Source organism: Dicentrarchus labrax, unplaced genomic scaffold (genome assembly GCF_905237075.1).
Source record: "Dicentrarchus labrax unplaced genomic scaffold, dlabrax2021, whole genome shotgun sequence".
NCBI lineage: Eukaryota > Metazoa > Chordata > Actinopteri > Moronidae > Dicentrarchus > Dicentrarchus labrax.
Window position 1 is genome coordinate 4,597,225 of NW_026136706.1, and position 24,647 is coordinate 4,621,871.

At 38.6% G+C, this 24,647-nt stretch overlaps 1 protein-coding gene across 6 annotated transcripts in view; it reads right to left on the reverse strand.

The window, feature by feature from the left end:
• LOC127365670 (nck-associated protein 5-like) overlaps nucleotides 1-24,647 on the reverse strand; it is a 70,559-nt gene that overhangs the window by 21,076 nt on the left and 24,836 nt on the right. For 5 of the 6 annotated variants that reach the window (XM_051404025.1, XM_051404021.1, XM_051404022.1 and 2 more), the window contains 4 exons: nucleotides 20,244-20,399; nucleotides 14,417-14,485; nucleotides 12,657-12,695; nucleotides 11,275-11,394 (listed from right to left, as the gene is read on the reverse strand). In XM_051404025.1, coding sequence (XP_051259985.1) covers nucleotides 11,275-11,394; nucleotides 12,657-12,695; nucleotides 14,417-14,485; nucleotides 20,244-20,399 — 384 coding nt within the window. Of the gene's footprint in view, nucleotides 1-11,274; nucleotides 11,395-12,656; nucleotides 12,696-14,416; nucleotides 14,486-20,243; nucleotides 20,400-22,471; nucleotides 22,523-24,647 lie in introns of those variants that run through there. The other variant, XM_051404024.1, reaches the window with a different exon arrangement.

Below are 24,647 nucleotides of genomic sequence, written 5' to 3' on the forward strand. Positions count from 1 at the left end.
TTATAAGATCTAAAGCAAGAGTGGCGACTCATAGGACTTTGTCAAGCACTTTGCCATTTGTGTTAAAACTGCTACATGAGTATACATAATACATTTTTTATTCTGCTTCATATAATTATCACTATCATTGATATTTATTGATAGTAGTCGTGAAATGAGACTTTTAGAGACTCTTTTTTACATCTATATCTGGCAGAGCTCCCAACTTTGAAACTTTACATTTCTAGAGTGCTCCTTTTAAAAAGTACAATACAGCCTCACGGGAGGGATCTTATCCACTTATCGTCTCTGTGTTGCTATATTTTATGGCTTCAGACACACATGAAGACAGGCCCAGTCTTATATAAATAAATCATACTATCCTTGCATCCATCCAGCCTCCTCAGTCAGAATAATACAGTACCATGTGAACTGATGGATCTACAGCTCGTGAGGAGTTCCCCACAGAGCATATGCTGTTATGCTGATGCTTTTATCCCAGGCACCTGACAGCACCATGACTTCATATATTTTATTTTAGATTTAGAAATGGAAAACTAACAGCTAACCCCGGCAGTTCTGGAGATTGCTCTACCAACTAAACCTTACTGGCTGTTGTGATAATGCAAGTCCTGTCTAACGTGAACATAACAACTTGTGACCACATTACAGCGTGGACAGGAGGGGATCTACACTTCTCGAGTTCGGTTTTGGAATTCATGTTACTCGTGTTGCAAAGAAGCTTTTAGGAGCACAATGGTTTTTCTTTTGCAGAGCATTGTGGAGGTGGGAGTGGTTAACATTCAGCTGCAGGAGGGAGAGAGATGAGGTGTGGAGAGCAGTGCCAGGTGAGTTGATTGTCACTGCTTATTGACTAATCACTCTGTTTTCAAATGCAGTGGTGTGCCAGACCTCGGATGGCTGCTTCACACACATACAAAAGGACAGACAGACACACAAGCTCATTGGACTTTGGTACTGGTCTGTTTACACAAAGACAGATCTTTTCTCATCTGTATTCTGTGACTTTTTTTCCCCCTCTAACTCTAATCATCTCACTGCTCATGCCTAAACCTAACCAACCAAACCAATGAAGGCAACAAACACAAGTCAATCAGGAGTGTCTAGAGTCCCCAGCAGGTGCAATAAGAAGTAATGGTATCAGAAAATGTTTGGAAGTTTGTTTCAGGGGCTCTTTGGATAAGGATACATGGGGACACAAACATAAGAAGAAAACTCAAAGGCACTCTCTTTCGTAAACAATTAAAATACCTTCAAAACAAACTTCTCATCCATTCACTCTTTATAACCTGCTCACAAATATATAGTTTCAAGTCATAATTACCTAAAACTGTAGGTTTTAGTAAATGTTACTCAGATAGGAGTAAAACATTTGTTGGGGACTATTTTCTGCGGTGGATTAATACACATTTGAGGCATTAGGAAGTCTTTACAGCAGCAGGATGGTGTATGTGGGACTGAGTCAAAACAAACTTGTGTGTGTGTGTGGTGTGTAGGTGTGTGTTAATGGTAATTAAGGAGCATGTCACCCTGTGCGACAATGTGGCTCATTGATGTGTTTTTAATCATTTTTGAACAACAATGGCGCTTTATGGCACAGAGGAATAAGATATATCAGATAATACTTCATCACATCATCGTTCATTTTGGTATTTTAATGGGATTTGGGGACATTAACAAAATCATAAACAATGCCAGCCTGTCAGTAGTAGTGTGTTTTTCACTCTCATTTTGTTGGTTAACATTCCTTTATAACCTGGGGATGAAATAATGGCTTGTTTGTAATATTGAAGTGGTAATTCACTATTAAGCCATTTTCAGATTCACTGCCACTGAACCAGGCTGCTAATCAACACACACGTTTCAGACACAAGGACAATGTACTTGAACTTCCACGGGCTTTTGAGTTTACTTTTAAATTTCCCAATCTCATCAAAATTCGTCCATGCGTCCCCCTGAGCTGCCCAAAGCAAGGTTACACTCGCTCAACCGCTCCTGAGACTACAGTTTTCTCCACTCTAGCCTTTTGAATCAGTTACCATCTTCACTGCTCTCACCTCATTCGCTATGACACGCACCGACTACCACCTCATCCACCTCCTTGTCTTCGGGCTCCTCGTCATTAATACTTCTTCATCTACACCTTGCTGCCTTTCTTTTCATGTCACATTCACCTCCTCTGCCCTCTCTCCTCGCTGCTGCTCAGCGCTTTGCCTGCTGGGTTGGGCTCTGACTCTATGCACCGCTGTTCACTTTGGTGTCAGCATACAGACAGAGGAGGGAAGGCAGGAGTGAAATGGTGGAAAACAGGCGGGCAGCACTGGCTAGCAGTCCTGCATGGTGTGGTGCACTACAGGATTGCAGCTGCAGTTTAGTATAGTGCGGTGAAAGAACTGAATGTGTTACTGGATCCAGACAAACCAACTGTATCTAAAAGATTTAAGAATATAATAATGTACTGTATATCTGCGTCTGGACATCTTCACTGAAGAAAATCCAATTTAGCTCTTGAATAACATGATTTAAAGTTAAACTTTTTGTTTTTATTCAAAGCATGCAGGCAGAAAATGTGTGCATGTAAAAGAGGCCAGTGAGGAAAGCTGTTTGTGTTGTACGTTGTATCTGTGCTGTAAATCTCGCTGCGAGGCAAAAGCAAAGACACTTCAAAAAGAGTAAATAAATTTGACTTTGTTATACGAGTTCACACAGCAACAAAATTAAATGCAGTTTAAAGCACTTCAAAGGGGCAAATAAATGTGACTTTATTATATATTTGCCTTTATCTTTCTCTGCAGCCCTCCAAGGACGTTTATCTGAGGAAAGAGGCACCTGCTGCTGATTAAAAACCTCGCAGGCCTGGGTCTCTCCAGTGTCGCTCTGCCACTGAATTCCAATAACGTCGTGACAAACGACCCTGTCACAGAGCCACCAGACTTTTAACAGCTAGGGCTTCGGCCCAGAAAACCAGGGAGACGATGCTGCTGTTAACACACGGGGAAAAGAGAAAGACTGGAAGTTCAACACCTCAAACAGCCAATGTACCGACTGTGCAGACGATAGCTATACAGTCTGCTCATCCATTGCTTGCTAGCTTACGACTAACGTTTATTTCAGGCGAATAACAGTCGAGTGGTCAAATTAAATGCATGTCCATATTGACAAAAGGTTAAACATATTGGTTTCGGCAATCTAAGCAGCTTAGACGCACTCAAGCGGGCGTTCTCGTGGGTTTCAAGAGGTTTTATACATCCAAAGAATTTCTATAAAATCCAGACCAGGCATCTAATTCAGATCTGCGTTTAATTGTCAAAACCTGCATCCACACCAGGCTAGTAATGGGGACCTGCCTCCAATTGGGACCCTGCGTTTAATGGAAGATTTACTGTGAGTAAAGGAACAATATAAGATGTGACTTTTTTTTTCTTGCTAACTGATAAGCTTACTTCTTCACTTACTTACTTTTAACATTACAAGAATAAAGCTTTTAGGCCGAGCACTATAACCGATGTGTTGGCAAGCTTAACACTACATTGAGTTAACATTGGTTGGGGTTAATGAAGTGAAAACTTTCCCCAATCTAATCTCTCTGTTAGCATCCGAAACTTGAAACTCTTTAAATGCAGACTGTTGGTCTTAATACACCCATATGCACACAGTTTCGGTATTTGGAGAAATCTCAAACCTGACAGGCCTGCTGTGTCTAGTTATGGTAGCTATGCTATTAATCACTATTTGGGTGAGGGGTTTATCTAACAGTCTATTAACTTTGGAACCAGAAGTATTTTTTAAAAATGTATTTGATAACTTTCAGGCTTGACTTTAAACTGTGAACTGTTTCTCTTATTCATGCACCCTCTCTTTGTGCTCGCTTGCCTTCATGTTTTGTTGCACATAGTAAAATAGTAAAAGACAGAAACAACAAGACAAAAACAGATTGAGGTGCTCTCTCTCTCTCTCTCTCTCTCTCTCTCTCTCTCTCTCTCTCTCTCTCTCTCTCTCTCCCCTCTTTTATCTTTTGTGTGTGGTGTAATTCAATGCACGACTCCTCGCTGTAACCTCACTCGGAGTCAGTCAACGTGACTGGGAACAGGTGTGCTGTCACAGTGATTAAGGAACCTAACAAGCATAACTCGCAGTGAAAAACAAATTTTCCATTTCAATAATCTGTACATAATCACCTCTGTGTTATAAGGCAAATTGATACACAACCAGAGTGGCATGTCTCCAATCACAAAATTATCCATCACTGATCACTGATGGGGACTATGAAATGATCCGTGTTTTCAGTTTTTCCGAGCACTCTCTGCATCTGTAACGGCGGGTTGAGTCTAATGGATTTTGGCCTCTTTGCTCCCACTTTTATGTAAGTACAAAAAGGCCATGATCTCTTGTTGCAGCTGCTCATTTCAGAGGCCAGGCTCATGTGGCACATTGAACTGTACGCTGGAATAAACAAGTTTAATATACAGTGTTTCGTGTATAGCTCTTGTAAGTGTCTGTTGTGGCAACAGCTTCAAGATGTGTTAGAAGCAGGAAAAATGGGCAGCGTGAGGATCTGAGCGACTTTGACAAGGGCCACATTGTGATGGTTAGACGACTGGGTCAGATCATCTCCAAAACTGCAGCTCTTGTGGGGGGTTCCCGGTCGGCAGTGGTCAGTGCCTATCAAAAGTGCTCCAAGGAAGGAAAATAACCGGAGACAGGGTCATGGATCGGACCACACGGGCCAGCCATCGCTCCCCACACGTATCAATGAGCTCTTATGTCTCACAATTTTACTGTTTTAGTTTTTAGTTAAAGTCTCTGATAAACCCCTTGTGACACGACAGCTAACAAGCAAAGTTAGCAGTGTGCTGGTGAGCATGTAGTGGAGCATTTAGCTGCTTAAGGGCCAAATAATTCCAGCAGTAATTGGTGGAGACCAAACTGGAGTTTAAAGGAAAGAGAATTGAATTCAATTCAGTTTTATTTGTATAGCGCCAATTCATAACAGAAGTTATCTCAGGACACTTTTCAAATAGAGCAGGTCTAGACCGAAGTCCTTATAACATTATTTACAGAGACCCAACAGTACCACCATGAGCAAGACCTTGGCGACGGGGGCAAGGAAAAACTGCCTGTTAAAAGGCAGAAACCTAGGACAGACCCTTCGGCTCTAGGTGGGTGGTCGTCTGCCTCGACCATGTCCGTCTTAAAGTTTGCTGATTAACTGGCATCTGTTATCTGGTATCTGCTAACACACTTACCATTGGCATCTTTATGATAATACTGTCTGAGTGAAGATTTCTCTCTTGTAGTGTACCAGCATTCTCATGTGAATAAATCGGCATCGTACCACGTAATTACTTAACCTATGAATTCATCCGCCAGTCATAACCAACAAACAAAATGTTGTTTAGCTGCACAGCAGGTAGTCACAGCAGGAAACCACATCTGTAACTTTCTCAAGACAACAATTTAAAAAAAAAACCAAAACTTTAAAACCAGTGATTTAAATTCAAGGCTTGTTCTCAAAACTTTTGTTTGTGACTTTACTGGAGACAAATATAACAACTGTAGTTAATATTCAAGCTTTAGGCGTGAGATAATTATCTCACACTGCTAATGTAGCCTCCTGGATAACTGGGAATGCTGCATTAGTGATTCAAAGGCAGCATTTGGCACATAAAAGGTTTTTATTCCCCTCATGCTGCCAGCGATGTTGTGTTATTAACGTTTTTTTTCTGCTCCATCATGCCTGGTGAAACAGTGAAATTATTTAGAAAGAATTCACTATCCACAGTACAACAAATGATGATTTTAGCCTGAAAATGATCTAATAACTATTTTACTGAGAGTTTAATCTGAGGAAAGGGCTTGTTTAATCAGGGGAAACATTAGATGAAATGTTTGGCAAAGGAGTGGATAATCGCCTTTGATTAACAGGTACAGATATATCTGAAAAACAATAGTGCCCTATATTTATTCCTTCATTGGGATACAGTCTCATTAGTTCATACCACCGTTTTATGTTTTACTATATGAGCACAACTAATTTTAAATCGACGCCTCGTATGACCAATATTCCTAACATCATAAACTGACAGTGGTTTTTCAATTACTCAATAAATATATTAAATTGTTTGAGAGGTCCATTAGATGTACTCAAAAAATAACTCCCCATTTGAATTAACTTAATATAAATCATGGAAAGTATTTCAGCCAGATCAAACGGCTTTCTTAATTTACTTGGTTGAGTCAATTTAATTTAACAGATGTACGTACATATAAAGATATACGCAACTTTTGAAGAAACAACCCGACAATCAACTAAAAATGTCAATTAAATGTCAACCGAAATTAACAATGAGACCCTGTTTAATCGGGCTTTAAGGACAATTCTTCTTTTGAGCAGAAGCAGTTGAGCATCTCTGCAGTGATACATACAGCTCTCCTACGAAGACAGAATCCCTCTTTTACCGGAGTCTGCAAGTTTGACCTTTTACAGAAAAGGTTAAAGATGAAGGACAGCGCTTCCTGCTTCGCTAGGTTCGCAGCATACTTAATGACCTGGTATGGGAATTCTGTCCATGACAATTTCTATGAAGCCTGAATGAGGAATTTATGTAGTGTTTATTCAGTTTACTCAATACTTTCTATAATTACCAATTCTGTCTGTGATATCAAACTGGTCCACTGAATATAGATAGCTTGAGTTTGTCAGAGGAGAAAGAATCATGCTGAGAACCCGACAATCCAAAGAGACCTTTAGAAACAAAGCAACTTGAAACTTCTCGCCCGCCTTCTGCATAATGATTATGACTCCACGAGAGAGAGAGAGAGAGAAAGGGGGTATTTTATTAGAATTTGAGCAGTTTAGAAAAGTTTTGGCTGAAATTCTACCAGCACTCTGGTCAAGACCAATTATGGATCTCAGCTTAAGTTGTGGCCAAGACGAAGAAAGAAAGTCGATATTAATATAAATTTAATACGTTAAAATCAAACATTTCACACACATCGAGCTATTACTAAAGTATGTCTGAGCTGTCAATCTGACTTCACTTCACAACGAATTGTGAAATGTACCCTTGGATACTCTAAAATTCATTTTAAAGTAACTTTCAAGTTTTTTCAAACAGCCAAAGTCTTTGAAGAAGTTTCGGCAAAACCCCAAATTACATTCAGTGACATGTGAATGACATTAATCTGCTCGTTACTCTTTATTGCATTAAAACTTGCATGGACAATTCAAGCTGTATAATAGATGAAAAACTGGAGAAAACTCAACATAAATGCCGGTGTTTGGGATTGCTGGAGAACCATGAAAGTCTCTCTGTAGTGTTTATGGAACAATTTTGATGCTGTATTATAAACCATTGATGCTTATAAGTTGTCCTGTGTGGGCAGTAGCTTTTAACTTATGGGTATATAGGTACATAAGAGTTTGGCATTAGACGCCTCCTTTGAGGGACTGTTTCAGAGGCATCAGAGTTGGCCAGCTGGTGTGTAAGCTGCCAGCTGAAACCTGTCACTAAAAAGTTGACCCAGTCATACCACCACAACAACAGCATCTCAGGGCTGGAATACAGCAGTTAGCGCAGTAGTGTTAATGAGTTTTGGTGAAAACGTTTTTGTTTCCCTTGTAATCTTCAGTTTGCAAACACACAGGCTTCCCCCAGGTATTTTTCCTGTGGAACAGCAAAGAATTCCTGGGTAATACCGGGATCTATATTGAGCATCAACACTGAACTCTGCACAGCATGTGAAGGTGAAGAGCTTTGCATTGTAAGAGCAACAGAATTAATCTGGAAAAAATGTGTGCACCTTACTGAAAATGCAACATGTCTTATAGTTGCATTGCACTGTGGTCATTGGAGAAATTAGTGTTTTCCATCCAATGTAGCACAAAATATAACCGAATTTCCCCAATATTAGCAGAAACAAAAAAGCGAAGTCATGCATGTTTCCATCCACAACGATTCTGCACATTTCAGGGTTTTCATGTAGTATTTTGAGTCTCCTCTGGTCCACACTGATCTGATGTCTCCCTAGTTGAGCGAAAGCTTCAGTAGAAAGTTTCATTCACATGTACATCATGATCACATTTAGCTTTTATTGATACACCAAATTGTTGCTACTCAAATTTCCCACTCAGGTTTTAGAGGCAAAATTTTAAAATATGCAAACCAAACCACAGAAAAAGGTGGATGGATGGAAATGCACTTACTAAGGCAGATACATAATATAAGTAATATACAGTATCCAGATGCATATAGTGTGTAATACTCAAAGAATTAATGGTCAAATATCACCTTGTGCTATGTAATGCATAGCATGATACATATGGCTACCAGTCATATTGAGGAAACATCTTAGATCCATACTCTGGAGATATAAAAGTAGTCCTGGACTGACATCTGAAAATGTTTGGATCAGTGAGTATCCAGCATGGATTTCTTCTTTCTTCATTTCTTGCCTCTGGTGCTCCTAAGCCCTCTCTATCGCTCGCTACTTGCCTTCTATCTAAATAAAGAATACAACTACTAATAATATAGTTTCTTGGTTTGTTAAATAGGTTTGAGACCCAGGACTACATCCCTGGCAACCTACCAGAAATAATGAAAGCATGTGGACAGCACACTGCGCCAGTATTCGCAGTATTAAACAGCACAACACACTCAATTTAAGTGTGTCGTGTGTTTGTAATTGACTCCAGCAAGCATGTGTATTCCCGCTGGTGCAATGACAGTGAGAGATCCTTATTGCAGTTCAATAACTCAATGTTTCTGTCAATTAGAGCTTTTACTCTTTTGAAAATGAAGGGCTAACGAGCTGAGCTCAACCATCCATTTCAGGAGTTTTCATATTCTTTATATATATATATAATATAATATAATATTTTGCACAGAAAGCAGAAAGAATCCTCTGTCCATCAGAAGTATCAGCCATCATCAATTATTCACGGTAGAGCTGGACAGCTGACTTTAGATTCATGCGGTGAGTTTCAATTTAAGGAGACATGTTTCTGTCCATTGCAACACATCACTGTTGTAGAGATCTGCAGAGTGTTTCAAAGTGTTTCAGTATTTGTTTGTCATTGTATGCTACGTAGTTTCTCAATGCTTGGTCAAATTAAACCAAAGTTCATTCAAATTTTGAGAGACTCTTACCCTCACAGAACCCTCACTGTTTTGGAGATACTTGGATGCTTACATATAGATCAATTTTGTAAATCAGCACTCCTACACCAAAACAAATGTACCAGTACTGTATAATGAATGACCCAGTGCGCCGTTCACACTGAACATACATCAGATCTAAATGGATTTGATCAGTTTAAAATGTGTCGAGTTGCATGAGAGCAGCGCCGTCTCATTATATTCAGACACTGATCAAAGCTAAATCGAGCCCGTCAGCAAGGTTACGTAAACAAACCTATGAATCAAAGGATTGCTGGAGGAACAGGTAAAAAAAAAAATCTGTACAGGGTGCTATCATACTGAATATGACTGTTGTTGCAAAGGAAGAAAAGAGGGAAGGAAAAATTATAACTGCAGTTTGTTAGTTTACTAGGCCCCCCTTGAAAGATGGAACATTTTGAAAGATACATGAGCATCAATGAAATGGTAAATAATGAAGTTGGTCTGACCATAAGTGACAACAGCACTTGACAAATACAAATTATTTTTAGTGTTATCATACCTTCATTGAATACTAATTGTTCTGCCTTTGGCTGTCTTACACTCTTTGCTAAAAAATGTCATCAGTATTTAATAAACTTTTTTTGCTGTCAGAGGCAACTGAAATACCTTTCCAAGGAATTGCTGTCTTGAGGAATAACCACCCTTAAAATGTTGCAAGTTTAAACAATAAATGAAACAAGATTTCAGAATGACTGTGTAGCCTATTGGAGGCAAAAACCTAAACATTAAAGCTGCGTAACTGATCTTTTCAGTGACAGGGTGCAGCAGATTGAGTTAAAAACAAAACATTGGCATAGACGAGAGCAGGCATAGGCCACTTTCCTGTCTTCAGAACAACCACATGCCTCATTTCGGGTGAAATAAGTGCTGTGAAAGTGCCTAGTTGCATCATTTTTAATAGCTGCCGCGTCGCATTTTGCACAACAAACAATAAAAAGAAAAAATCTGATTTCCTTTACCTCCCCAAAGAGCGAAGGACAGTAAAAGAAGAGATCTGTGGCTTCAGGCCATTCGCAGAGAGGATACAAAATGTAAAACTGTGGGTCAATATGTGTACACCTGTGTCAAACACTTCTGTACAGCTTAGTTTACAATGTTACTGAGTGAAAAAATATGGTCCTACCGTAAAACACCCACTTTTAGAATGGATTGCCTTGCGTGATGCAAAAGCAACTTTTAACAAGGAAAAACTGGAAGAAAGCTCCTGAAGAGCCACAGAGGAGGGATCCCTCTCCACCATGTCCAACTCCTAGTCACTAACTTGGTCTTTCTGCTCTTTGGTGTTGCAGAGTACAGAATATTTATGGCTTTTTTCTGTTGTAAATATGTAAATGCTAATGAGATTGACGTTTGCAAACCAGAAAATCAAAACAATAAGCTAAAAGATGCTAAAATGCAACGTAGAGCTGAGAGGAAGTGCAGAATCATGTGATAATTCTCTGTGGGTTTGTCACTACAAGCAACACAAGTCAAAGCACACAGCCATTCAATAGATTTTGATATAAAATATTGATTAGTGCAGCTTCACAGCTCTACAGTGCGGTTAGTGATAAAGCTCAACAACTGAATAATCAGTCGTCGTGATGGATAACAAAACTACAAGACGGTCCAGGTTTTGACCAATTATCCTTAACACTCCACGGTTGAGAGCAGTCCAATTAAAGAAACATGTGCAGCTCTGTCTCCAATTTCTGTTTCACTTTCCAGCTACAGTCGGATTAGAAGCCTGGCTCACTATTAGGCTAAGTTCTGACATGATTAACATAAAAGAAAAGAGCGGTAAGGGACAGTAATGCTTGTGCGATGACCTACAGTGCACTGGAGCGTGCCGCTTTGACGCTAACTACTACACTAGTTAAGAATGGAAGAATATAAGCCCAAATTAATCCATTTCTAAATCCGACAGTAAAATTGTTCATCCCAACAATTTGAATTAAATTCCATCCTGAGTATATTTCTCTCTTTGTGGTCCTTTTTTTTAAAAGTTAGTAACCTTTAGAAGTGGAGCACTTCTCATGTAAAATTCAAACAGCCTTGAAGCAGGGTGGGTCTGTCAGTGTCTGTTTGTGTCCGTTGCGCCATGTGTTCCTACCTGGGAGACAGGAATCGCGGACATTTTGACACGTTGTTGAAACAGCACGCTCAGTATGCGGTTTTGCTGCTCCAAGTCAAACACACGGGTCCGCAGCTTCACACATTCCTCTTTCAAGTCCTAGAAACCCCCCGAAAGAGCAGAGAAATGGACAGATAACTGGGATATTTCAGAGAAATACACACGTATCAGATGCTAAGTTAACAGCAACAGGACAAAATGCTGTATTCATGCAAGATAAACAGAAACGTGCTCTAAAACCTGGACTAAACTAATGTTGAAAACCGACCTTTTGCTGGTGAATTCTCACATTACAACAGCGATTTCTGTTAAGGGTGGGAAGTAAATACATATATCTATGAAATCACTGTAGTAAGTAGATTTGAAGTGCTTGTCTACTTTGCTCATTTAAGTTATGTAAATGACAGTACAGAAATATAATCCTCGTCACACCATTGGTATCAAAATTAGGACTACAGTTTTCCTGTTTTATTTCGCCTATTGTGGGTGTCGATGTAAACTTGTCTTTTTCTTTAATTTTGTGCAATTTTGATTACTTCTTTAAACTTGGCACAAAACAGAAAACTCTCTGAGGTATACCAGCAGATTCTTTGTAGAAACTAAACCTGTGGTTCATGATGAGGATTGGCATAGACAGAAGGAGATTAGACGATTATACAGTCATAAATTCTTGCCATGACTCGGCCAAGAGACATGACGGACTACACGTTGTTCTCATTTTCGTTCCCGATGCCCTGTGTCTGTTTATAATCAGCCTGATGTCATGTAGTCTGAAACATTCTACTGACACAGAATTACATTGTAAATGTAATGATGTTGGTATCTTATTAACCAGAGCAGAGTTTTTACAGTAAAGTGCTAAACTGAGTCTGTCTACTGGTCTGACAAAAACACCTGCTTATGCAACGTGACTGATCCAGTATATCTGTATTATAGGAAAATCAATAAATTGATACACATTTTTTATATTTGGAAATCAACTGAAGTCAATATTATTTAACGTATTTTTTAAAATCTTTTTATTAAGTCTAAATTAATCACATATATGACTGCAGTCTGACTCAAGTCCAAGTCTGATGACTATAACTTGTATGAAAGAGAAGGAATTGATATGGTAATGATGGATGTTTATTATATGGAAGCTAAATTGCCGTTTTTCATAGCAGCAACACTTATTTAATGTAATTCTCACATGTTTGTACCAACAAAAGAACCCCAAAGAACTTGAGGTTTTCTATCACTTTTAAGGATCATGAAGCAACACGCAGTTACTCATCACTGTGACAGTCGTCATTTCTCTGACTGATTCTATTGGCTGACGCGATTAATGACGCTTCAATACTGCAGAGACAAAGACAAACCTTCTGTGTGAGGAGGGCCTGGACCACCTGGTTCGCCACCTTGACGAGACAATGAAGTGAAAGAAGAAAAGAAAGTAAAAACTTTGTTTAAAATGCATGATGAGGCTGGTCATTATTTTTGAGTGGACTCTCTGTGGAGCTTTGAGATGCTGAGAGACGGTAAATGAAAATGACCAAGTGCAAACACCATCAGAGAGAATCTGAAGGCATGTAAGATGTGCTTTAAGGACAAATTGACAGTGTGTTGCATCACAGACTCTGATTTAGTGAAATCATGCCTGCAGTTAGTATAGCTAACTTTATTCTCAGCACATAGATAAACCAAAATATAGTCCTAAAACTCCAAACAAATGTCTCTTTTTAAGAGAATGTTTCTTTATGTCCCTACAGAGTTTATTTGCTCGCCTTAATGTCTTTTTCTACTCTGTATAAATTCTTACAGAAAGCAGAAAAAGTTTTTGTTCAGTTTTTATTGTGAATATAAAACAGCATCATCTGCGAAGCCTTCTTTTCCTGCTTATTTTCACTTCTGAAGCGGAAGCATACATTATACCTTGACACTAGAATAATAACTACGTTTCCACTTTTGTGTGCCGCAAAATGATTTCCCTCCACCTCTTTCATCTTTCTATCAAAACGACTCGCCTCAGCTCATTCAGACCATGACAGGAAGCCTCCTGAATACCCCCCGCCCCCCGCCCCAAGAAAGATTAATGTGCATAATAAGACTGAAAAGCAGAAGAAGTGGAATGAATCCCACAGCAGAAACTCTGACATTTTCTGTCCTCAACCAGAATATGTTAAATTCTCATGGGCAGAAAATCTCCATGGTAACAAGCCCATTAGTGAAGCCTGCTAAAAAATAAAGTGGAGCAGTCTTGCTGGCTGGAGAGAGATGAAGGGAAGGTGTGGAAAGAGACGGAGAGACAATCAGAGTGTTTCAGGGAGAAAAGAAACGAGGGAAGGAGTGCAGGTAGACCACGTGCAGGAGCTGGGAGTCGGTCCTCCTGAGCGGTGAGGCTCACTCCTCCAGCTCTCATTCTCACATCGCCCAGGGCTCCCATGTCTGTCTGCTGCAATTAGTGAAGTCTATAGAGGAAAGCCAAGAGAAGGTACCATCCCTAACACTATAGATACAAGTCTGAGTGTCTCTGAGCTACAGAAGCCGATAGTCCTGTCCACCAGATAACTTTGACTGGCCTTAAGTTAAAAGTGAAAGGGTCTAAAATGAAAAGAAAAATCCATCTGCCAGAACCTCTAAAGCTCTAAAACTCAAATTAACATGTAGAAATCAAACAACCAAGCTACAACAAAAGTCAAACAAGTAGTCCAGCACATAATCTGTCATAAAAACCAGAACTTTTTTTTACAGTGTGAATAAACAAATGAGACAAAAAATGTACAAAAACAAAGAAAAAAACTAAACTAGGCTAATGCAACAACAACGCTGCAGTGCTCGCTTATGCCACTCGACAACAGCTGCTCAATGCAGCACGAGACCCATATAGTTTGTACATTTTTTGACACTACTGAATTTGGTGCTGGATTTCATGAGTTTTCAAGCATGTTGTGGCTGCCAAAAAAGCAATTATTTTGGCAGACAAATTATAATTTATTGCATTTCCATAGGGCTTAACAGCAGTTGCTGCTTAGGTGTTCTGTATGAAACTTCAACATTAAAAGCAGTTAAGGTACACGCTGTGCTTTACATGACAGGACATGTTTGATGTTGAAAGTGCTGAGAGAACAGGAACACTCACCTCATCCAGACAGCGCTCATATTGCTTCCTCTGATTGTCATTTTCCATTGACAGAGCAGAGTTCTCCGCCTGAACAAACAAAACACAGACAGACAAACTGCATGAATTACAGTAATTACTTCTGAAAGACGGGGAAAGAGATGCAGAGATGGCTCAAAGGGGCCCTCTCCCTGCAGCACTGTAGGGTTTGAAGGTTCACTGGAGAACGAAGACTTCTAAATGAAAGATGCTTTAAATTTCCGGCATTCGAGGTGTCTGTAAGGCTCACTTGAAGTATCCCTGGCATAATTCAATTACGGACAGGGGTTCTTTTTTTGCAAGGCAGGAAACACAAACCATTCTGGGAACTCAGGAGGTGACTTTCCACTGAAATGATTAATCCAGTAAATCTTAAAGGCCAGGCTACCTGTGATGGCTGGTTTTCACTTAAGTGCTGTGGGCAACTCCTTTGAACACAGAACATCCCAGAAATGGCTGATAATCACAGGAGTGAGCAGAGTTCAAAGCCAACAATGTCTTCAAACTAACCCAAGATGATAGCCAAGGATAATCACCACAGTATTTCAACCTTTTTCAATGACTGGCTGCTGAAATGATACTGATTAATATCCTGAAAATTAAACAATAAACGACGCAAGTGTATGGATTGTTCTGACTCTGTCCTAAAACTCCTTCCTAAGAAAAGACAGTGTTTCAAAGGCCACATATCAGCCTGAAGGCTTGCAGTCTGTGTGCGGAAAGGTCAGGGAAGTCCAAGTTATGAGTCTGAACTTTAAGCGTTTGAGCCTTTTTATATAGTATGTGTTATGTGAGCTCACACTTATGTAAGTTATGTGACAGTACAGTACAAATTAGTTTGATTGATTAACATGTGAAACAGCAGATGGCAATTAAAACAAATGTGCTAATAAATATTGTATTCAGGCTTAAAAGCTGAATTTAGAAAAATGAAAAAGCTGTTTTTGCATCTGGATAATGTATTGTGTATTATTGAATAGATAGCCAACCTACTGTATTTCAACTATTTAGAAGAGGAAATAGAACTTTATAGTGACATATACAATAATACACAGTACAATGTATGGTGAAATTTGTCCTCTGCATTTAACCCACCCTAATACCCCATAACCATAGCTCATACCTTCTAATAATAATGCTTAAATGGTGAAATAGATATCTTAAAGTAATTGATTATTAGCTTAACTAATGGATAAGAAGATGGTGATGAAGCTAGAAGTAGTGGATAAATTGTTCAAGTAGCCAAAAGTAATGGATAAATGCTTTAAATTTTTAAATAGTTGGCTAAGAGTATTAGAAAAATGCAATTAAAACAAAGATCAGTTTTTAATATGTTGATAAATATTGTATTCAGGCTTGAAATCTTAATTTAGAATAACGAAAGTGAGATGTTTTGGCATCTGCATAATGTATTACATCTGCAAAATGATCCTTAATGTAAATATAAATCACTTGCAAAGATGTAAATGTTTGGCAGCGTGCTTACCTCCCTGCTCCCTCATCCGTGTTTGTGCGCAGTTAACATGGTTGATCTGCGGCGAGCATCGAATCAATCAGTGGTTTAGGCTTAACTGTCAAATTCCACTGAATATTAGTGTTTGGTTGAGGAGCTGAGAGAAGTCAGCGACTTCTCCTCAGTCAAAGAGCACAGAAAGTTTATTTTTTATGATTCTTAGAGCATTTTTAGTTTATTTAATTGTTTTCATTTTTCATGGTAGGTTGTATGAAAGGTACCCAAGTGTGCCCTAATGACTGGAAAGCAGTTTCCAACTAAATGGAAAATCTTGTAATGTTTCTCCAGTTCAGCGTTAAAGTTTAATTACAAATGTGGATAGAATAAAGGCAGCCACCATGAAGAGGCAACGGCATAAAAGCCACAAAATACACTCAGAGTTATCCATTAGGGTCAAACACTTAGAAAAGAAAATTGATGTAATTTAAGGCAGCACATTATTTTAAAAGATCATCACTAATGACAGTGGTTATGCAGGCTTTCTTAAGTACTAGACAGTAGTATTACCACATAAAATAAAATATTACTGAAATTATGTCCAATCATGTCCAATAATTCAGCTCGCATTCATGCTGGTAATTACTTCAACGTGCACACAATTAATCTTACGTTACCAGGATGCAGGATGCGACATTAAAGCTCAGCAGTTCATGCACCAAGATCCTGCATGTGATGATTTACTTAAATACTGAACACCTCCCAGTGTATTTGCTATTTGGTCAGTTCAAGTTGAATCCCTTGCTCAGTACCAGGGGCTAGTTCAGACTTTTTCGACTGGGGTGGCACAAGAGCGGCACTGACTTATGCAGGGGTGGCATAAAGTATGTGTCTCAGCTTTCTAGTCATTCCAATACTTTTTATGGACCCCAGTACGCAGAAGTATTCATAATCCGGGTTACTCATCAATTTGTTTGTGGGTTATACTCTGTTGTACAATGTTTGTGTTTGTGCAATTTAAAATTCTTAAAATTGACATTTTTGTCTGTATGTGCTCAGGTTTTAAACTCTCCAGTATATCTTCATATAAATCAACAGAGGAGGGAGTCTGTCAGGAATATAAGTACCAGGGGACACTGAGTGAAATGTAAAATACAAGTGAAACATGAATTAGCTATTATAAGTTCATGTTTGCAATGGACCCACGGATGCACAGATAACTGTCACTGGATTACTTTGATACTGAAGGAAACTTAAAACCATAATGATTCTCAGGCAAGTTCTGGAGTTACAGGACCATCTTTTTTTCTAGTTTTGTAAGCAGATTTATGGACATTTATTTATTTATTTATTTATTTATATATATATATGATGGTGTTTTGGTGCAAGGCTTCATGAAATTTCCATGTATTTCATTTAGTTGTCCAGTATTCAGTCTAAATTGCTGACTACTAACCTACTGACATGAATAATACACAACAAATGAATATGTTTTATCAACCAACTGGAAGCATGTTGACAGACAAGGAAACAGCACAGTACTTAACTCAGTGATTCTTCATTGTTAATGCAGACATGTAATGTTTGAGCCATTGCAGCCCCAACATCTCCAGAGATCAGCAGTAAGTTGTGACATTCAATAACCATCCCTGCTCACATCTGCTCTCACCTCACACCACCTACAGTAACACCAGTACCAACAATAATTCAAACTTTTTTCTGGGTTTACGTCACTCCCAGTGAGCCAAAAATTAGTTTTTTATAGCAAATTAATCACATTCTGGTTTCACTTTGTACAAGTGTGATTACGAAAAAGTAAAGCACAATTGTCATTATTAATCATATATTTTCTTTATTAAATAAATGAGATGATAAAAGTAGTCTACATTAGTAATTCCCAACCACTTGTACCTCAGGGGGTACTTCTACAGTTGCCAACGGGGTATTTGGAAAGATTGAAGAGAAGCTCAACTAATTTGTGTGTATATACCAACTTACTGAGTCTGCTGTAACACCTGAACATTAACGTTACAGAAGTGAATAAATGGTTGATTTGGATAGCTAACTTATTGTATTTCAACTATTCATCCATAACTTCTAATAGTAATGCTTAAATGGTTAAATAGAGAGCGAAAAATAATTGAAAAATAGCTTAACGTAATGGATTAACAGTTAAAATAGTTAAAAAGTATAGTTAAAAATGATTGAAAACCTTAAATAGTTAGCTAAAAGTATTTGAATCATGAAAGACATGCTTTAGGTTAATGGCTTTGTTTTTGGGTTTTTTTGTCTTTATTCTCTCTTGTCTATATCTTGCCAACATATTTATTATTTCTTGCTTTTTTATTCATTGAAATAAATGGTAAACTGACCTTAAAATGTACAGTTCAGCTGTAAAAAGTTTAAAATAAATTCAGATGAACACATTTAGAACTCTCAAATTGAAACAAATCTTCGGTCTTTGATAAGATATAAGGTAAGTCTAAGGGATGATCTGTGATAAGATTTTGTTGATCCATAACTGAAACCTCTGAACAGAAGAGTTATTCTTATACATTCTCTCATTCTGTTAACCTCAAGTCAGTGAAATAATAGTGAAATTAAAATATTCTCAATTTTTCTGGGGACCCTCAGAAACCCCCTCAAGGACACCCCAGGTTGAGAACCACTACTTTCGTTCATCTGACAGGGCTGTGGGGGTAGAACCACTGGTGTACAGTAAAAACATGACAAAAATCACACTGCATCCTATGAAACAAAACACGCAGAGCAGAATTAGTGAATTCTGTCTTTAGGTAGATTTTACCTTTAGGCTAGGCTTTGCTCTGTAGCAGTGTGATCATTATGGCTGTCTGAGACCTCTCAACAGATGGTAAGTCCTATTACCTTTTCAGTGGGGAAGGTGTGACAGAGAGGCGTACTGTACGTTCACTGGAACACTGATGTTAACTACCCTGTCAGCATTTTAATTATCACCTCCTGGATATGAATAACTCCTTCGTCTTTTGCTGTGTTTTTTTTCTTGCCCCTCGGACTTCTGTTCAGCGTAATGGTGTCTCATTTTCTGTAATATTCAAAGACGGATAGAGGCATGATGAAACACTGATTGTACTAGTTTATGTCTCACTTGTATTTTCAAATGAATGCAGGCAGACTACACAGTAACTGACAGGTTTCGTGTTGCAGTGTTCTTATGTGATTCATTACGTATTTACCTTAGGCAGTTGTTGAATTATTTTTATTTATAATGATTTCCCTAATTATTTGAAATGGCCTAGCCCTCAGCTAGCAATGTCCACCACGCTACCCAGTCTGACTCCACAAAAATAGCAATTTAATGCCGTAGCAAGGGGTCTACAGCATGTGTGTCGTATTATGACGTCACCCATCACGGAGGTGATGTACTGCAAGTTGGGCGGCTCGACTGGTCACACATGATCTCTTATTACAGCTTAACAGTACACTAAAATATGTTTCTGATACAGCAACAGAATCTGGATTCGTATCTGATCAGCACTGCCTGGTTTGACAGTTTGATCTGAGTTTGGTGTATTGAGTTGGACAGACTCACTGAGAATGAGCTGTCAATCACAAGGTAGCCACACCCTAAAGCATACCCTGTTTTATCATCTTTTTTACTCTAAATGGGACCATCATTTACTAAATGAACATCATGCTGTATGGAGGAAGACTGAAACTAGAGACTGAGACCATAAACTCATTAGGAAACAGTTTACTGAGCTAATAAATCAAGTGAGAAGTCGGCTCATTTCTCCATAAGACTGCATGCGATCGTTTTTTATTGTAGCCAGTGGAGCTGCCCCCTGCTGGCCATTACATATAATGCAGGTTTAAGACACTTCTGCGTTGGCTGAGGGCCAGAAAGTAAAAAAAAAATACGATTTGAGCGGGCCAAATACTTCTAGCAGAGGGCCAGATTTGGATCAAAGGCCACAAATTGCTGACCTGTGCTATAGCGAAATTGAGGAAAAAAAGCAACTCTGACTGTTACGCAGATCGATAAACTAATTATCAAAGGAGCGTACTACAGTTATGCTTTTAACAAGCCGACCTACCCCATGATCCTTCCTAAATAAGAAAGAAACAAAAACCTGCAGTGATCAACCCATCATGTACAATAATATTCAGCCCCTGTGTGCTGTCCTTGAGCTTACTTAACTCCAAGTCTATATAGATATCAAGCGAAATACATTTAATCAAATAAAACATGCTCTCAATATATCGATCAGTCATACATTTCAGCGATGAAAGGAAAGGACACAGGGATCTGGAACAGTGGTGGGGAAATGGGGAACAGTTGGGGGAAGGGTAAGAAGTGGACCATGCAATCCACTTTACCTCCAGGGCTCTGAGTCGCTCTAGCAGGGGATTGCTGTCCTTTGAATTTTCCTCCGACCCTCCGCCGGCCTCAGGCGACACAGGCATCTGTGCTGCGGTGGTTGTTGGACCCTCCAGACTATCCTGCTGCTTCCACATTTCCTCCAGCAGTTTGTCCTGAAACGCAGAGAGAGAGAGTGGATCAAAAACGCCTTAAAGTCACAAAGAAATGAAAAATAAATTCTCCTTATCATAGTGGGCTCCAGTTTTAATAGCAATAAATCTTAACACATTAGTACTGCATAAATAAAACTTCCACTGTCTCACTTCAAATATTAATGAACCCATACTGTTATTACTAACACTGAATCAAATGACCCCTTAATGTGCCAGCAAGTGTGACTTTTTAAAGTAACGTGACTTTTGCAGATGGTAGCCTTATCACTTTGGTTCACGGATCTCGATTTAATGAACCAAAAGAGAAACTTTAGCAGCTGTGGATAACAAATACTGTAAGAATGACTCATATTTCTTTATAGATAAAGGCAGACCACTTAATGCTGTAAGATGCCTATCTATTGGTTGAAATATGATAAACTAACAAGTTATATTTACATTTGAAGCATTATTCAGTTTGTTCTTGTTGATAAAATCACCAAAGTGGCACCTGCACAAGGATCAGATGGTGCAAAGTCTATCCTTTTTCTAAAGTTAGTTAACCTTTATTGATCCCTGTAGAGAAATTCATTTTCTGCATTTGAGCCAATCCTAATAGGAGCCACCATGCGGCACCCGGGGACCAACTCCAGATCTGAGCCAGTGCCTTGGTCAAGGGAACTGACCTAACCTTAACCTACATTTTCTACATTAGATTTTCCACTGAAACACCGACAAATAGCGCATTGCCTCATTGGAATGAACTGGAACTGTTTTGCCACTCATCCCACCCAACAATGGCACCAAAATCCCACAGAGTTGGACAAAGTGAATTTTAAGGTAAAAACTAGGCCTGCCCCCTAATAATTGACTTAACCGTTAGTCGATGAGAAGAGTCTTGGTCGATGCACTATTAGCTGACTGTACCGGGCTGGGAGCTCGAAGGACGGGGGGAGTTTAAACACTACTATCGTAGGAGCGGGGGAATACTGCCATACTGATGTTATACTGTTTAAATAAATGAACTAAATGTTCAGTCTCCTTACTGTTTGTCCTAACATGTTCTGATTCATTACCACTTTTTCTGTACAGGCGGCTGTTCATATATATATATATTTAAATAACTCAGATAAAGCCGACTAGTCGTTGCATGTTTATGATATTAACTCACGACTACCAGGAAAATCTTTAGTCGGGGGCCCTACTTAAAACCAGTCAGTCAGAGCTAAAGTCCTGCAGCTTTCCTTTTACAGGCAGAGTTCTAATGTGAACAAACATCAGGAGGTGAACATCAACAGATCGATCAGCAGTGCGGCAAAGAAGAATTTAATCTGAGTATAAAAACATTACTTCTGTTAAACAGAGAGAATCAGAGCAGCAGGGTGACAATGTCTTTGTTGGAATTTTTATTTGAATACCAGCTTTTGAAATTTTATATGACGATTTAAGTGTAAGTGTCTTCTAAAATGACCAATATGACAACAAGGGTTGATCCACCCCTTTTATAATTCAGTTCTGGTAAAGTATAGACAACTAAAACTACACGGACTGTTGTTAGGAGGACACAAGCTGCTATGTCCAGACTCAAAGTCATACTATGCTTTGTATAGAACAATATCACTCTACTTCTGTCTTTGCTTGTTAAGAGATTTTCACAGCTGCGAGGGGTCAAGCTCAGACAAGCTCGGTGTGCACTTCCTGCCCAGTGTGAAATGTCAGAGAGACAAAGTTAATAAGTGGCTGGTGAAGAGAGTGGAACATTTAACATTTAACAAACCAAAAACAGACAAATGTTGGACTTTCCTTCAACAGGTGGCCAGAAAAAGGACTCCAGCAGGATGCTTGTGCTGTTCTGTGTCTGCTCGGTTCAACTGTTAAGTGCAGGAGTATGAAAGGGGTTCATGAGATGAGGCACACGCTTTATAAAGCTGGATGTTTTTACTGACAGAGAGCAGCAGCATTAAGGCAAAAGCTTGTAGTGGTATAGAGCTCTGTGGGAGGGGGTCAGATCTGAAAGTCATGTTCATTTAAAAGAGGAATCTACTACCATCACTTTATTTTAGTTTATTTTTTCCTTCCGTCCTCTACCCTACCTCACTTCCTCTCCTGTCATTTCCTCATCACAGATTGGCGATTACTTTTCACTGGTGAAAAGTAGTAGTACTACTCTACAAATGTACACAGAAGGCCTATATCTCAGCATTTTGTTCATTTCTGTAAAGAGAATTAAATAAAATCGTTATTTTTAATGTTTAATGTTTTTTATTAAGATGAGGGTGCGGACTACAGGGGAGCAGGGGGAGCTTGGCTCATCTTAATAAGACATGAGCTCCCATGAAAACATGATTTGTAAAATCTTGAGGGGTCTCAATCTATGATTGACAATATGCTATTTTTGCCCTGCATTTCTATTTTTCTGTGTCTTCATCGTCATGGATTATGAGTAAATTTAGGCTACTTTCAATGTATGATTTATGCTGTTATTAAATCACTTTAATAAAGATACTTCTGTTCACTATTGAAGCTGCACAATATCATTAACTTCTCATACACTTCTTTAATCTACTCAAAGTGAGCTCCCCTACAAGCCATGGTATTCACACACACTGAATATAGCTGTGTTAAGGTTTTCAATGTTTAGGTCTTAATCAGAGTATTCATTCTCTGATAAACAGCCTCGCCCTGCATCAGAAAAATATGAAGTTAAAACTCATAATACAGACCTTAAAATATCAGGCAAACTCATTTCTGATAAATAGTCACAGGAAATAATCTGCTCGTTTTATACAAACCTCAGTAATAACCATAAAATCTGTCACTTAGTCAGGGGTTGTCAGTTCACTCAATGATAGAAAAGGGGTTCCTCCACTAGACAGTGTATGAAATATTATTTGCAAGATTTGATCTACTCATCCCTCTCCTACACACCTATCTCATGCAATCGATGTGTTAAGTTTTTGTCTGTTTTGAGTATAAAATTGGCAAAAAATAAATGTGCATAATCCTGTGCAAAAATATTATGGGAAACTCAAACTAGACACAGAAATAAATGGACTCTGTATTGCACCAGTATTTTTGCTTAAGTAGATATTCAACATAACCAGCATGTATTGTTTAGATGCATAAAGCTCAGTGGACATGGAGGATGAGAGTCCTTCAGGTTTTGCTCCTAATGCAGGCAGATAATCACAATCAGCTGCATGGAGGTACTTGTATGCTCTAATGTCTGATGCTGTAGACTGCACTTTCATAAAGAGCGTAATATAATGTAAAGATTGAGCATATTGTGCTTTTATACTGTGGAACATGGTTCATTTCTATTCTATATTTTGGGCATGAGTTGTTTTCTAAATGAATACTCAATGTGGTGATAGTCAGTATTATACATGTGTTCTAATATTTCCTTTTCTCTGACTGGAGCTTCATTCTTGTTTGCATGAGATTAGCTGCTGAGATGTTTGTCTGGTGTTTACCGGCCTGTAATGTAATGTTCAATTATTTAGCACTTTGCATTAATGATTAGTGTAGAAATGCCGAAACCAAACATTAAAAAGCCTTGATTAAAAAAAAAGGGGAAGATGGATGGCAGCATGAAAAGGATAGGAGACAGATAAGATTGAGTTACATAAGACCCCTAACTAATTAGTATTATGAATTATGTGCCTTGTTTGCATTTGGTATACGGTTCATTAGTTCTTTTCCACATTCATCCACACTAACACAAATAATAAACTACATCAAAGCTGGTGTGTGACTTGCATGTGGCCCAGGACAATTATCTGTCCTCGCAGTCACATTGTGGGGACTGCATTACCATCTGGGGACACAAAGCAGGTCCCCACACGGTAAATTAGAGGGTTAACAATTTGTGGGTAAGAATACATTTTAAAACTATTAATATATATATATATATATATATATATATATATATATATATATATATATATATATATATTAAAAAAAACCTCAAGAAAGCCCTTTTAGTGTATCCATTTCATTCCCTACCCTACACACTTTCATGGATGAATATTAAGATGCATGAAACCATGTAGAGCGTCTCCAGACAATCCCTCCTCATAATTTCTTAGAAACACTTTACAACCCACACGGAGAAACATAATCCTGCCACTTATATCAAAATCCTGACAGAGCATATTATAAACCTGACTCAAAACATGAAGCAGCCATCTGAAAAAGCACTTAAATCAGTTTCAAGGTGAGATCAATACTATATCTAATGGTAAATCATCCGCAGGGTTTTCTAAAGTG